The sequence below is a fragment of the Crocodylus siamensis genome, chromosome 13 (genome assembly GCF_052110815.1).
Source record: "Crocodylus siamensis isolate JL-2025a chromosome 13, ASM5211081v1, whole genome shotgun sequence".
Classification (NCBI taxonomy): Eukaryota; Metazoa; Chordata; order Crocodylia; family Crocodylidae; genus Crocodylus; species Crocodylus siamensis.
Window position 1 is genome coordinate 38,346,672 of NC_143407.1, and position 15,100 is coordinate 38,361,771.

At 48.9% G+C, this 15,100-nt stretch overlaps 1 protein-coding gene across 5 annotated transcripts in view; it reads left to right on the forward strand.

Annotated features, from left to right (window-relative positions):
* MYO1C (myosin IC) overlaps positions 1–14,953 on the forward strand; it is an 87,283-nt gene extending 72,330 nt beyond the window's left edge. For all 5 annotated transcript variants that reach the window (XM_090024945.1, XM_090024947.1, XM_090024943.1 and 2 more), the window contains exons 25-32: positions 1,572–1,655; positions 3,614–3,707; positions 3,813–3,868; positions 4,388–4,523; positions 8,276–8,346; positions 8,994–9,091; positions 13,735–13,834; positions 14,438–14,953. In XM_090024945.1, coding sequence (XP_089881071.1) covers positions 1,572–1,655; positions 3,614–3,707; positions 3,813–3,868; positions 4,388–4,523; positions 8,276–8,346; positions 8,994–9,091; positions 13,735–13,834; positions 14,438–14,464 — 666 coding nt within the window. In that variant the 3' untranslated portion in view covers positions 14,465–14,953. The remainder of the gene's footprint in view (positions 1–1,571; positions 1,656–3,613; positions 3,708–3,812; positions 3,869–4,387; positions 4,524–8,275; positions 8,347–8,993; positions 9,092–13,734; positions 13,835–14,437) is intronic.
* Positions 14,954–15,100: the final 147 nt, after the last annotated feature.

A 15,100-nucleotide genomic window follows, 5' to 3' on the forward strand; every position in this document is an offset into this window, starting at 1 on the left:
TTAGTTTTAACACTACTACCCAATAATGACTCCAAGAACCTTTACTGCCTCTGTGCTGACGAAAGGGGAGTTCCCCAGCCTGTAGGTATGCTGCTGGTTCATCCTCCTGAGGTGCGGTACCTTGCACTTGTCAGTATTGAAACCCATCTTATTCTCATCTGCCCACCTCTGTAACCTGTCCAGATCTAGTTGTAGCCTGTCCGTCTCTTTTAGCATGCCCATTGTGAGAGAGAGTAAATAATAAATCCCCATGTACTCTCTCTGCACCAGTTAGAATTTGGTAAACCTCTATCACATCCTGGGCGTTCTTTGTTTTGTGCCTTGTAGTTGTGCAAAAAGGACTGAGGTGGCAATTTTGAGGAGACTTGGGATAAATATCTGCCTGGGGCTGGGCTTGGTAACCCAGGAGACATTTTCCAGTCTTATTTTCCTGTTGCCTAAAACATGACTGATAACTCCTCCATTGTGACTGACATGGGGTGGAGGGTGGGGTAGGGATGCACCTTGTGGATTAACTGAATCAGAGATGCATAAACTTTCATGAGCAAGAGCTCACTTCATTGGATGCTGTAATGTAATGTGGTGCCAGGTGCAGAAGGATGCATGCCCCAGGAGTGCTAGTGAGGGCACAGTGTGGAACTGTTAACTGCAGTGGTCTATAAGCAGTAAAGAAATGGGCTTGACTCAGATTTTGGGTAGTAAAAATATAAACAAAACATGATAGTTATGTGTTGAGCATGGTGGTTACATGTATCAAATAACATAGGTACTACATAAGACCAAGTAATTCAGTAAGAAATATTAATTGTAGGTTCTGGTGATGCCATTATTAAACGGTGCCTTCAAATCTGGGACCACAAATATCTCCTTAATATGTTGGCCATCTTTGTTCTACCCTGAACAAAGATAGTTAGGTGCCACTTAGACATCTATTTGAGGTACTTCCACATCTTTTTGAGAAAGTGTTTTGCTCTGAGCTAAATTAATGTCGTCTGACTTGTTAAACTGGGTTGGAAAGCAATGGAGTGACATTTGAGTGCAGGTGGAGAAAGTGGTAAACTTGTTTTTCTTTCTAGCTACTAGTTTGTGCTTTAAAAAGTAGTTCCCCTCCTGTAAGAGTTGATGGTTCAGTCCTCTTGCAACTTGAAAGATCATAGAGCTGCAAATAAAGCTCATGAAATCTTATCTAGAAGCATCACTTTATTATCACGTTTTTCCTTAAAACTTGTTTTTTGGGATGGAATCTGTTTGCTGCTTAGATCATTGATGCCTCAAGTTGGCTAGAGTCGATGAAGAGGAAATTTTCCAATCCTCAGCCACCCATCCCAAACAAACTGAGAAATATATATAGGACAAGTACTCTGAGCAGGACTAGGAATAGATTATGGTTTAAGTCTTTAAAACAGAAAAGAATAATTTTTGCAATGAAGTCCTTCTTAAAGGTCAGTTAGTTTTGATTTCAGCCTTGTGCTTTCTGTGCCCGTTTCTGTTCTGCCCTTTTAGTCATAATTCTACTGTTTTGCTGGGTCTGTTAAAACAGTCTTCATTTTTTCACCTGATTTCTTCTTCAGGCATCACAGCTCTTGAGACAGCTTTGTATGCAAAACATGGTGTGGCGTTACTGCAAAAGAATCAACCCAGAGTGGAAACAGCAGGTAGACAATATTTATATTGTTTACCAGACCTTTCACATTTTCCAACAGACAGACGGGAGTTTTCAGTAACTTTGTTTATTATAGGTGTGTCAGGGTAAGAACTGGCAGGGGAAGGACTGGAGGAGGTGTCGGGAAATATGAAAGTAGTTGCATAGGAACGTAGGGGAGGGGGACGTGCCTGGGGGAACAGGGGTAGAAGGGTCTGTAGCTGCTAGAACATACTCCCCTTTGGAACCTGTATTTGAATCGATGAATCCTGAGTCACTTACTCTGCTGTTAGTGTAAGCATATACAGTTACTTTTTTACAGGTAAGTGTATTCCAATGGCTGGCTTACCTAGAGGAAAACAGCCTGCTACTGCTACCAGTTACTCCATTAGGTCAGGTGGGAAGGGTTTGGGCTATTGATACTAAGCTAGTGTGTCAGATGTATGTGAACTGTTCCATGGGGCTTCTGATGGGCCAGAGAATTTGGATGCTGAGCTAGCAGGGGTGAGGCCTGCAACATGCCTGTTGGGCATGGCTGTCAGCGATGGGAGGGCTGTGCTGCTGCTTGCCTCACCAGCGCAGCCGTCAGTGCTGCCCACTGCCTCCGCTGCTTGCCCCATGGATCTGGCGTGTGACAAGGCCAGTGATTCGGGACGTGCCTAGGGCACTGGGTGAGTGACATTGCTGGTCTAGAAGGCCACTCTGCTGACAGTCAAGCCGGGAATTAAAATGAACCGAAAAAAGAAAGAAACGCTAGGGAATTTCGTCCAGACAGAATCACCGTAAAGCGCCTGAATTCCACAGCACACGAGCACCATATTAAAGGAATGTTAAGGTTGTAAAATCAAATACTCTAAACGAATGAAATGACAGGGTTACATTTTCTCTTGTATACATGTGAAGTTTTCCTGAAAATTTTACCCGCATATATAGGTAGCCACACGTTTGCGTATATAAAAATGCACGTATATGCAATATATAGCAAAACACGCTTACAGAGACAATGCATATTAAAATGTACTGCTGAGTTGTCTCGGAAGATCAAAAACGGAAGATATTCAAAACCATTTCACTGGTAGCATGCTAAACAATTAGGAATCTGGAATGAAAATCCTTAAAATGAATATAACTTACATTTTTTTGGATGGAAGACTGTCTCCGGGCAGCAGTAGCTATGAAAAGGAGTTAACTGTCACATCACATTGGATAACCAGCTCAACCTGAGCTTCCACCTCAGCGTGAGAGAACAAGTGATATCCTGAAAAGTGTATATAGGATAATACGGAGTAGAACCAAGGAGCTGTTAGGAACACTGCATACAGCGTTAGTGATACCGTTACTCAATATTAAGTCCAGTTCTGGTCTCCACACTTGAAACAAGATGCTTGGAAAGCTAAGAAAGGTTTCGAAAAGAAAAACTGACTTGTGGTCTGTTAGCCCAACCGCTCAACTTACCACAGTTCCTAGTCCCCTCCCAGCCTTGTCTTTGCCAGACCTGTCTTTCAGTGACAGACCAAAGAAACATGCTTATAAAATAGGTATCTATGTGGGGGATGAGATTTTTGGACGGCAGAGGGTCTTCAGTCTTTCAAAGCCATAATTAAATCAGATGGGTGGAAACTGAAGCCAGCGAAAATCAGTGTAAAAATAAATGCCTATTTTGAATGGTAAGAATAAACAGACTCCGGAACAACAGAGATGCTGCTGGATTCTCTCTCCTCATTGGAAATCTTTATTGAGATTGGATGTCTTCCTAAAAGATGTGTTGCATCTCTGCCAGAATTTACAGACTTGATGCAGGAAATGCTTTTTGTAACTGGCCTATATTGTTCAAGAACTCATAGTTAGAGTATCGTGATGGTCTCTTTTGGCCTTACAATCTAGGTCTCGCTGACTGGTTGTTGAAGACAGGTGTTTCTCTCTATTGAGAGAACAAGGTCACTGAATTTCTCTTGTGTTTTCTCCTTGCAGTTGGATCAGAAAGTGATCGCCAGTGAGATTTTTAAGGATAAAAAAGACAACTATCCTCAAAGTGTTCCAAGGCTTTTCCTCGATACTCGACTTGGTAAGTAAAGCTCATCTGAGCAGGCAGACACATTTCTGTCCCGTCTGGCCATTTTTCTTCTTGCTGCAGAACAATTCCTCATCTTTGCTTTGGTTTTTGTTTTAGTCCATGAAGACATAAACGCCAAAGTGCTCCAGGCTTTAGGAAGTGAAACAATAAAGGTGAGATTTAGTAATTGTGCAGCTTTTTCACTGATTTAGTAGAGGGTGAGCTCTGTCAAGAGCTCTGATGTGGAATCTCTGATGTGATGCAGTTCTACATTACACTGGGCGGTAGCTTTGGTAACAACTTTAAAAACCTCAGTGCAATGTGGCCTTTGTTCCAGAACTGCAGTTTTGTGGCCAAATTGTGGTACAGAAGTTGTACTCAAAGGTCAACTTCTAAGTCATGCCTGTAAAACATTTTTGCCCTTCGCTACCCCTTTAACTCCAGGGTTTCTAAAGCCTTACCCCTTTCTATACCCTCTGGGCTCAGCTTCTCTAGCCGCATAGAGGCTGTATCACAAGGGGATAGTTTGGGACCTGCCTAAACCCCCAGAAAAACCATGGCGCAGCTCCTGAGTAAGGTCCAAAGTGCTCGTCTCCCAGTCTTGCATGCTTACTGTTTATCAGGACCTCCATACGCTTGCTATTTGCCAGTTAAACAAGTTGTGCTTTTGGAACTGATAACACTTCTTTCAGTATGCAGTTCCTGTGATCAAGTATGACCGGAAAGGGTATAAGGCAAGGGCACGGCAGCTGCTTCTCACCCAGACTGCAGTCTTCATAGTTGAAGAAGCCAAAATCAAACAACGAATTGACTATGCCAACCTAACAGGTAGGGGACTGCAGAACACCTGTTTTTTGTGGACTTAATAAATGTAACTAAGGTAAAGACTCTGGATCAGTCAAGATTGGTGCCTGAGAGGGAAAAGATTTCAAATATATGGCGGCTTTTTAACTCTGTACAGGTGGTTTTTGAAGGTGCTTCCAGTTTTCTTCCCAAACGCGTTCAGAAGGGAATTTGTCATCTCCTGAAATGGAAGGTTATGAAAGACTTTTTTACAACAGTCACCATCCGAGGCTCATTTCTCAAGCACTCGCCACAGTAGCACTGGGGCCTTTTCTTTAGTCAGAAACACTGACAGAGATGAACAGTGCTATGGCCAGTGTTCAGAATTTCTTAGAACTGAGAAACACCTGCCCGTTTGCACGGGTGTGTTTGGGGATGCTTCCAACCACTGGCATTTTGTCCTTGTCTTCAGGGCCCCTCTCCTTTGGCCCTTAATTTTCAAGGTTCATTGACAAACATTTAACATATCCTAAACAAAAGACCTCTGCACAAATGTAACGTGATTTGTTCCAGGAGAACAAAGTGATCAGGAACAGTCAGTGTGGATTCATCAAGAGCAAGTCAAGCCTGACTGATCTGATTTCCTTCTGTGATAAAGTAACAAGTGCTATGGATGGGGAGAGAGCAGTGGGCATGGTATATCTTGACTTTAGCAAGGCTTTTGGCACCGTCGTACACAGCATCCTCGTTTAAGAAGCTAAGGAAATACAGACTAGATGGAAGTACTGTAAGGTGGATTCATAACTGGTTAGATCGTTGTACATAGCGAGTAGTGCTCAATGGCTCAATGTCTGTTTGGGAAGGGGTATCAAGAGGCATTCCCTGGGGATCTGTCCTGGGTCCAGTCTTGTTAACTTCTTCATTAATGATTTGAATGATGGGATGAAGTGCACACGTAGCATATTTGCAGTGACACCAAGTTGGGTGGAGTTGTAGACACCCTGGACAGCTGGGTTAGGACCCAGAGTGACCTGGCTAGACTGGAGAAACAGTCCACAGTCAGTCAAATGAGGTTTGGCAAGGATGAGTGCAAAGTGCTACACCTGGAAGGAAATAATTGCTTGCACAAATGCAGTCTGGGGAATGACTGGCTGGGCTGCGGTGCTGCAGAGAGGGACCTGGGCACTATGTTGCACCATAATCTGAATATGAGCCAATGACGTGCTCTTGTTGCAAAAAAAAGCTAACAGCATCCTGGGCTGCATTAATAGAAGTGTCACTTGCAAATACGGTAAGTGATTCTTCTACCCTGGTCAACACTGGTGAGGCGTCTCCTGGAGTACTGCATCCACTTTTGGGTCCTGCACGTCACGAAGGCCATGGACAGTTTGGAAAGAGGCCAGTGCAGAGCAGTAAAACTGATGAAGGGCCTGGGAGGCAAGACTTGTGAGGAAAAGATGTAAGAGCTGGAGTTATTCAGCTTGGAGGAGAGAAGAGTGAGGGAAGATTTGATAATAGTCTTCAAATACCTGAAGGATTGATTATAGAGAGGAAGGAGATGGGTTTTTTTTTGTCTCTGTGGCTGTAGGGGACAGGGCCAGGAGCAATGACCTAAAGCTGCAGGAGGGGAAATTTAGCCTGCAGATCAGGAGGAAATCCCTGACTATGAGAGTGGCCAGGCATTGGAACAAGTTCCTTAGAGAAGTTGTGGATACCCCATTCTTGGAAAGTTTCCAAAGTAGGGTAGACAGACACTTGGTTAGGATGGTTTAGTCAGGGATGGTCCTGTCTTGAGCGGGAGGCTAGATTAGATGATCTTGTGAGGTCCCTTCTAGCCTGATTTTCCTTTGATGATTTTCCTGATGATCCCACTGGCTTTGAAGTGCTTATGGTCTGGAAATCGAAAGCAAAATAGAAACAACCCCCCACCCCCAAACACTTAAGGGACCTTATTCAGAAACTAGCCAATTGCCCATCATGAATGATGGATTTCAGAGACGTGTTTACGTGACTGGCCCCGAAGGGTGACCCTGCCCCTGCCTGTTCTGTTGCCCCATGCTCCCAAGCTGCAGCTCCCCCCCAGCCCTGCTGCTGCCTCTCACTCCCAGCCCACTGACCTCAGCCCTGCCAGTGCCCCTCACTAACTCAGCTGCAGTACCCTGCCCCTCTGGGCCATGTTGGTGCCCCTCACTCCTGACCCGCAGCCCCCAGGTGCTGCCAGTGACCTGCACTCCCAACCCACAGTCCTCTGCCCCCGCCCCCCGGTGCCCCACACTACCAAGCCACAGCCCCCCCAGCCCTGCTGCTGCCCCTCACTCCCAAGCCACTGACCTCAGCCCTGCCAGTACCCCTCACTCACCAAGCTGCAGTACCCTGCCCCCCTGGGCCATGATGGTGCCCCTCACTCCCAACCTGCAGCCCCCCAACCCACATTTCTGGAGCCCCTCACTCCTGACCCACAAACCCATGGCACTGCCCAGTGCCCTGCATTCCCGACCCATAGTCCCCTGCCCCCATCTCGGTGCCCCTCACTCCCAACCCACAGCCCCCCACCCTCTGTCCCTGCTGGTGCCCCCCCCGATGCCCTTCACTCTCGCCCTGCAGCCCCCTGGCCCCCAGCCCTGCCAGAGGCCCCGGCTGTGCCCACCGTGCCTGGGCCAGAGCATGGCGGCCCCGATTTACGCAGGCGGTGGTGGGTTGTGTCCGGCCCCGGTGCAGGCTGAGGGGAGCGGAGGGGAGACCCTGGGATGGGGCTGCAGTGCCCAGTGGGAGCCCGGCCACAGCCCCCTCCCCTCCCCGGGCAGCAGCTCCTGGCCACTCAGCCCCCCGCACTTTTCCCTGCTGCAGAACAGGCGACCAGCCTTGCCCATGTCCGCGGTTCCCCAGTGCTCCGGGGTCCCGTGGGGCTGCAGGCGTGTCTGTGTGTACTGCCCGCTCCCACCCAGAGCCCAGGGGAATCCCAGACAACCGTCCGGACCGTGATCCGGCGCTGGAGAGGAGCGGGGATGCGGGTGACAAGAGCTGGGGGTGGGGAGCCACACTGGGGCTGCGGGCGGGGGGGCTCCCACTTGAACTCGTCTAGCCGTGCCCCACAGCCAGTTGGTGGCACGTGCGGTTGGGCAAAAGCGTTAGGGACAGACAGACAGACAGACATAGGCTTTTATCATAGTAGACTGATCCTGCTCCAGATCAGCCCTTGGCTCGTGCACTGCAGTCATAACTGGCCTCGGCCCTTGGGTGCAAGCTCTTTCTTTGGCTTCATTTGCCACAGCCCCACATTGCCACTCCTACAGCACTGCTGAGGACATGGAGCAGAGGGTGTGGAAGCAAGGTCCTTTTCTTCCCGTCTCATCCGGGTCAGCAGTTGCACCGCATTATTCTAGTCCTGGCCTCATGCAGTCTCCTACCGCCATAGTTGCCAACTTTTTAAAAAAATATCCATATGACAACAACAGTTTGAGAGCTGGGCTGGGTCCCTGAGAGTTGCTCACTGGAGTGCATGGACTTTAATGAAAGGGAGGAGTGGGTCACGGGAAAAATTAAGCTATAAACACCCTGAAGCCATGGATGAGGTGCTTTTTTCTGGGAGTATGACACTGTATGGGAGCTTACTCTGTGGCAGGTGTAAGCTCTCTTGCCCTCTCCCTGCCTTCCACACTGGCAGCCATTTTTCCCTCCACCCTCCCCTCCCTTTCCCTCCCCTCCCCCATGGGACTAGCCCAAGCTACAGCCCACTGGGGAACCACTCTGAAAGGCTGAGCACTGTGCTGGAGTCTAATGGCCTCTCTGTTTTGCAGGCATCTCCGTCAGCAGCCTGAGTGACAACTTGTTCGTGCTCCATGTGCACTGTGAAGATAACAAACAGAAGGTAGCACATGCTCTTCTCTGCTGTTCATGCTTGACTTTTCCAGTAAGGTGCAAGTCTAAGTTTCATGGAAAAAATGAAAGTCCAGCAAGGTGGGGAGAAGAGGAGAGTATCTCAGAGAGCTAGGACAGAGGTGACCAACCTGCGGGGCACATCAGAAGAGGGAGGAAGCAGGCAGCACTGACCGCTAGGGCAGGGGGCAGAAAACAGCAGCCAGGTGGGCAGGGGACGGCGATCGGAGTGGCACTTGGGGGAGAGCACGGGCAAAAAGCCCGCTACTCGAGCTATGAAATCAGCCCTAGCCTGAGTGCTAAGAGGAGAGCTGAAGCTCCCCATTTCTCACTTGGGTTTGATCAGTGAAGTCTCTGAGCAGCGTTTCTTCTCACCTGTTATCCCAAGTGGTGTGCTACAGGGCAAATTCCCTGAAGGTTGTTCCAGCCACCCATTTGGCCCTGCGCCTAGTCCTCAAGCACCTAAAAAGGTGTCAGTAACGAGGCCATTGTCTGCATTTGTGGAATTTGTACTGCGCTAGGCATCTTTTGCCTAACTTGCACCAATAGCAGCTTTTTCTCTGTTACTGTCATGGACTTTGAAAATAATGCTGGTGAAATGCATTTTGTGCGAGTGAAGACCATGTGTGGCTTTTTCAGGGGGATGTTGTACTACAAAGTGATCATGCAATTGAAACACTAACCAAAATGGCCATGAGTGCTGACAAAGTCGACAACGTCAACATTAATCAAGGCAGGTGAGTAAAGGAAGAAGAAACTAAGCAGAAACTCTGACTTGGTCCTGGTGCCAGAGCCCTTCCCTTCACTGCAGGCTTTGTCCTTTAGTGACCTTTTCCCTTCCTGGTAAATCACTGCTCTGTGGGGCTCCTGTTGCTGCTTCCATCACCCACAGTAGCTTCCAAAGTCCTGAGAAAACTCTCCACAAGCATCACAGTTGACATCCTCACAAACCTCATCTTAACAAAGTGATTGGTGTGTGTTGCTTACCGGTACTTGATACCTGTGACATCATCTGATGTATGCACAGCAGTTAACAGACAAAATAATTTTTCAGTGATAAAAATACACAATCACAGAGATACAGCTCAGTGTTTTTAATGCATACACAGTGCAAATACAATGGGGTTGTATGCATGTTTAACAACTGAATGTACTGGAGGGCTACACTGTTGTGTTTGTGTTTAACAATGCAAATTGGTTTGCTCATGTAACAACAGTTGTTTGGTGTGTTTTAATGTAAATACATTGCGGGGGGTGTGGTTACGCAAACGTATGATCACTGCATTATCATAGATTCCATAGACATCAGGGCTGGAAGGGACCTCGGGAGATCATCGAGTCCAGCCCCCTGCCCAAAGGGCAGGAAGTCAGCTGGGGTCATAGGATCCCAGCAAGATAAGCATCCAATTTTCTCTTGAAGGTGTTCAGTGTAGGTGCTTGAACCACCTCCGATGGCAGGCTGTTCCAGACCTTGGGGGCTCGGACAGTAAAGAAATTCTTCCTTATGTCCAGCCTGAAATGGTCTCGCAGGAGTTTATGGCCGTTTGACCTTGTCATCCCTTGGGGCGCTCTGGTGAACAAACGTTCCCCCAGATCCTGGTGGTCACCCTGATAAACTTATAGGTGGCCATCAGGTCACCCCTGAGCCTGCGCTTTTCCAGGCTAAAGAGCCCCATGGCTCTCAGCCTTTCATCATAAGGTCTGTTTTCCTGACCTCTGATCATGCGCGTGGCTCTCCTCTGGACTCTCTCAAGCTTCTCCACATCCTTTTTGAATTGTGGAGTCCAAAACTGGACGCAGTGCTCCAGCTGTGGCCTCACCAAGGCCGACGTCCCAGGATTTGCTTGAGAAGCATCTATGGATGCAAGCCAGCGTTTTGGTCACTTTAGTAGCCGCAGCATCACATTGCAGGCTCGTGTTCATCTTGTGGTTAACGATGACCCCCAAGTCTCTTTCTTCCGTAGCGCTAGCCAGCGTAGCACTGCCGAGCCTATAAGGATGCTGCAGGTTTTTCCTCCCAAGGTGTTAAACACCATCAGGTTCTCGTCTACCCATTTCATGAGCCTGCCCAGGTCAGCCTGGATCACTCGCCTGTCTTCTGGCGTGGATGCTTTGCCCCAAAGTTTGGTGTCGTTGGCAAACTTGGCCAGTCCGCTTCTGACTCCGATGTCCACATCATTAATGAAGATGTTGAACAGGATGGGTCCCAGGACAGAGCCTTGGGGGACCCCACTGGTCACAGGACACCATGATGAGTGACTGCCATCGATTACAACCCTCTGGGTCCGACCACGGAGCCAGTTTCCCAGCCAGCGGATCGTGGTGGAGCCAAGGCCACAATTGGCCAGTTTCGCCGAGAGGTGATCATGGGATACCAGATCAAAGGATTTTTTGAAGTCAAGATATGACATCAATCTCTTCTCGCTTGTCCAGGTGATAGGTCACCTGGTCATAGAAGGAAATGAGATTGGTCAAACAAGACCTACCCGCAACAAACCCGTGCTGGCTGTCCCTCAGGATGTTAGCCTGGGCCAGTCCATTACGGATGGCCTCTTTAATAAACTTTTCTAAGATCTTCCCCAGGATAGAAGTCAGGCTGATGGGCCTATAGTTAGCCGGATCCACTCTCCTCCCTTTCTTGAAGATCGGCACCACATTGGCCTTCTTCCAGTCTTCGGGCACTACACCAGAGCGCCAGGAGCTCTCGAAGACCCGTGCCAGGGGCTGGGGGCTATGACGCTCGCCAGCTCCTTGAGTGCCCTGGGGTGCAGGTTGTCAGGGCCGGCTGACTTGAAGGTATCCAGCTTCTCAAGGTGTTCCTTCACGAGGTCAGCACTGATGGAGGGCAGGGGATCTCCCTCACCTGGACCTCCAAGTCCCATAGCGGGCATGGGCGTCCCGTGGGACTGATGAAAGACCGACGCAAAGTACCTATTTAATAGGTTGGCATTTTCCTGGCCGTCAGTTGTCAGTTGCCCCATCTGGTTCAGCAGGGGTCCAACGTTGCCCTTGCTTTTCCTCCGGCTCCCCACATGTCTGAAAAAGGACTTTTTGTTGTCCTTGGTGCTCAAAGCTAGTTGGAGTTCAGTTGCAGCCTTGGCTTTCCTGGTTTGCTCCCTGCAGGACCGGACCAGTGCAGAATAATCCTTCTTGGAGGTGAATCCCAACCTCCATCCTTCATAGGCCTTTCTTTTTTGCCTCAGGAGGTCTGCTAGGTCCCTGGAGAGCCAGGGGGGCTGCTGTGCCCTCTTGCTGCCTTTCCTCCGAGATGGGATAGACTTAGCTTGTGCATTGAGGATCGCTCCCTTGAGGAGCAACCACTTTTCTTGAACTCCCCTCTCCCTGGGGTCGTGGTCCCTGAGGGCCTGACCGACAAGCCCCCTGAGCTTGTCAAAGTTGGCTTTTCTGAAGTCAAGGACTTTTGTGTTGCTGACTGACTTGCCAGCTTTACAGCGGATGGTGAAGGTGATCAGCTCGTGGTCACTGTCACCCAGCTTCCCACCGATCACTAGGTCGCCGATTAGGTCATCCCCTATAGCCAATACCAGGTTGAGCAGCGCTTTGCCTCTTGTTGGCCCATAGACTTCTTGAGTCAGGTGTGTCCCCCACAGATTTTAACCCAGAGGGTCTCCAGTCATCCAGCCTGGTCACCAAGATCAGCTCGCAGGGATGCGTAGCTTTCCTTAACATGGAGAGCTACACCCCCACCCCTTTTATCTACATGGTCCCTCCTGTACAGGGCACAGCTGTCTATACCCGTGGTCCAGTCATGGGTGGAGTCCCACCAGGTCTCCGTTATCTCAGTGACATCATAATTATTTGCATTAAGCAGGAGGACATGCCCATTGTGTGTTTAACAATACAGCTAAGTTACAGGCGTGTGTGTCTTTAACAATTCAGTATTGTGTGTGTGTGTACACACAAATACACATACACAGTCACTGCATTTACATAGTGAAGTATACACACATAATGTATTTGCTTTATGATGCATACAACATGTATTCGCATCGTTACACATACACAGTACATTAAACACCCTCACCCCTAGTGTATTTGCATCATTAACCATATAGTGGAACGAGTCAAATAAATTATATGGGTTTAACAATGCAAATACAAGGGGGGGGGGCAGTGTATTGAACAATGCAGTACAAAGACAGTGATTGTGTGTATTTGCACTGCTGTTCCTTTGTCACACACGGGGCATGGGGCTGTATCTCTTCGTGGAAATGCACACCCAAGTCATTTGTCTTGTTACACGCACTGGTATTTCCATTGGCTCGTACACTACCTGTTTGCATGGTTTTACACACACCCCCGCGGGCACGCAAGCACCCCTACAGTATCATAGAAGCAGGGTTAGAAGGCTCCCCTACTCCCACCCCTTGCCAGTGGCAGGATCATCCATAGTGAAATCAGCCTACACAAATCCATAATCTAAAATCATTTTCGGTAAGACTACCGTCAACACCAACACAACACCCAAACCTGTCACAGGTGAAGTAGGGGAACCATGGCAGCCAACATCCTGACCCTATAAAACATTGTTAATATAGAGTCAGACGATCCCAGGTACAAGGCCACTTATTAAACACACATCCTCCATATTAGTCCTGTTAAACTATTTGTGTTTGAATTGTGTATGCCAACACTGTTTTGGGGTGGGGGGGGTCACATGCGTATGCTTATCAGAAAAAAGAGGGAGGGGAAGCCTATTTAACAATTGCCTCTTTCCCCCGCCGCCCCATCCCAAGTTTCCACCGCAGTAGTTCAGGTATACAGTGCTGCAAGATCCCCTCCCTACCTTCCCCTCCTCCCCGCAATCATTTGGGAGGCGAGATGCAATGATGGGCTGTGGAGAGGGGGAAAACTGGCAGGTAGGAGCATCTGGGAGTTTTTTGGGAGGCAGAGGGGGAATAAGAAAAGAGCTGTATCCAACTCAGTAAACAAGAAATAAAGTTTAAAAAAAGCAGCACAGCTGCCTCTTTATTGATACGGTTTTGACAGGCATGTTGATAGTGGCTAACTACCCAAAGGCCTGGAGTAGACTGTATTGCGGCAAAGCCAACCTGACAGCCCCCTGGCTTGGGTCAGTTGCGGCAACAGCTCTGCTCAGTCTCCTGTCTGGGCACAGAGCACATGGCCGTGCTGGACATCAGCCCCGGCTCTGCCTGTCTGCAGCATGGCTTGAGCGTCCATGGGTTTTGTGACCAACAATGAGAAGGAACAGGTTGTGTTTGCCAGGAGTCTTTGGTCTGTGCGTTCATGGGCTTTGTGACCTGACCTGACCACTACCCCCGCCCCCCTGAACCAGCCAAGCACTATGATTCATAGAGACTAACGCAGGAACTGCTAAATCTCATTTCTTTGCTGCCAGCATAAAATTTACAGTGGGACAAGGTAAAGAAGGCATAATAGACTTCACGTCAGGCTCTGAGCTGCTTATAGCAAAAGCCAAGAACGGCCACCTCACTGTGGTAAGTGGACCATCAGGCTTTCCACCACACTCGTGCTCTCCCTCTTCTCACTTGCAGGTGCAGGACTGTTCGGTGTCATGTGTAACTGCCTTAAGCAGCTGGATTCAGAACAGCTACATCACATTCATTGGTTCCATCTGAGCTACAGCACATTGTGGGGCGGGGGAGGGAGGTATACGGTTGCTGTAGGAAGGTGACTGTCCCCCCAATCAAGCTGTCCTTATGATATAATAGTTCTGTCACTTTGCTTCTGTGTGAGAGGTCTGCGACACCACCTGACCCACGAGGTGCGTGTTGTGCTCCTGCAGTGGCAGAACCTGCAGCGTGCTCCTTTAGGCCGCTTCCAGTTGTGCAGCAGCTGGTCCCGGAAGCCCTGTAGCCGAGGCCTTCGCTGTTCCTTATGGGAAGGGGGCATCAGTTTGTTCTGAGTAGGGCCCTACAGCTTGCACCCGCAGCGCTGAAACTGAATACGTGACATCCTGCCTTACGTGCAAGGCTCACAGGCCTCTTGAATAACTGGCTCAAGAGGGGAGTAACTCTTGCTCCCACTGCACTTTCAACTACTAACCGGAGTCCTTTTGTTTGTGCCCCCCATCACCTCAGGTTGCTCCACGTTTGAATTCTCGATGATGGAATTTCCCACCACAAGAAGGAGCCGTTTGGTTTCATCAGGCAAATGGCAGCTTCTGCTCTTGGCTGGACATGATTCTTTGCAGGCTTTTCATTTTTGTTTTCTTCTTAACCTTCACCGCTACCAAAGAGCCACAATTAAACAAAAACCAAAAGTAAACAACAGCAACAAAATCACACAGTCCCAAACCCGCACATCTGCTTCTTGCCTCAGCACATCTGCAAGTACCAAGGAAACAGCCATCTCCTGCCTTTTCCCCGAGTGGCCACTGCCCGGATCAGTTTGTTTCTGCAGCTGGACTCTGCGGTGCCGTGAACCAGGCTGGGGGGAAGGACAGTGTTGCCTTCAGCAGTTTTCTGGTCTGTTAGCATTGCTAGGCAACCACCGAGGTGATGCCAAACTGTATTCAGAAAGAATGTTTTATGAAGAGCTTTGCTCTGAAACCATTTGATGCTTATTAAGAATATTAAACCATACTGTGTACCGGGGGTGGAATGTAACTGTTTCAGAGCTGTCTGAAGACTGCACTACACAAAGCAGCAGCACTTGTAGGGTTTGGGGGTTTTTTGGGTAGGCGCGTTTCCATAAGGAAGGAAGACGCCACTCAAGCCAGCTGCTTCCCCCACCCCCCATGC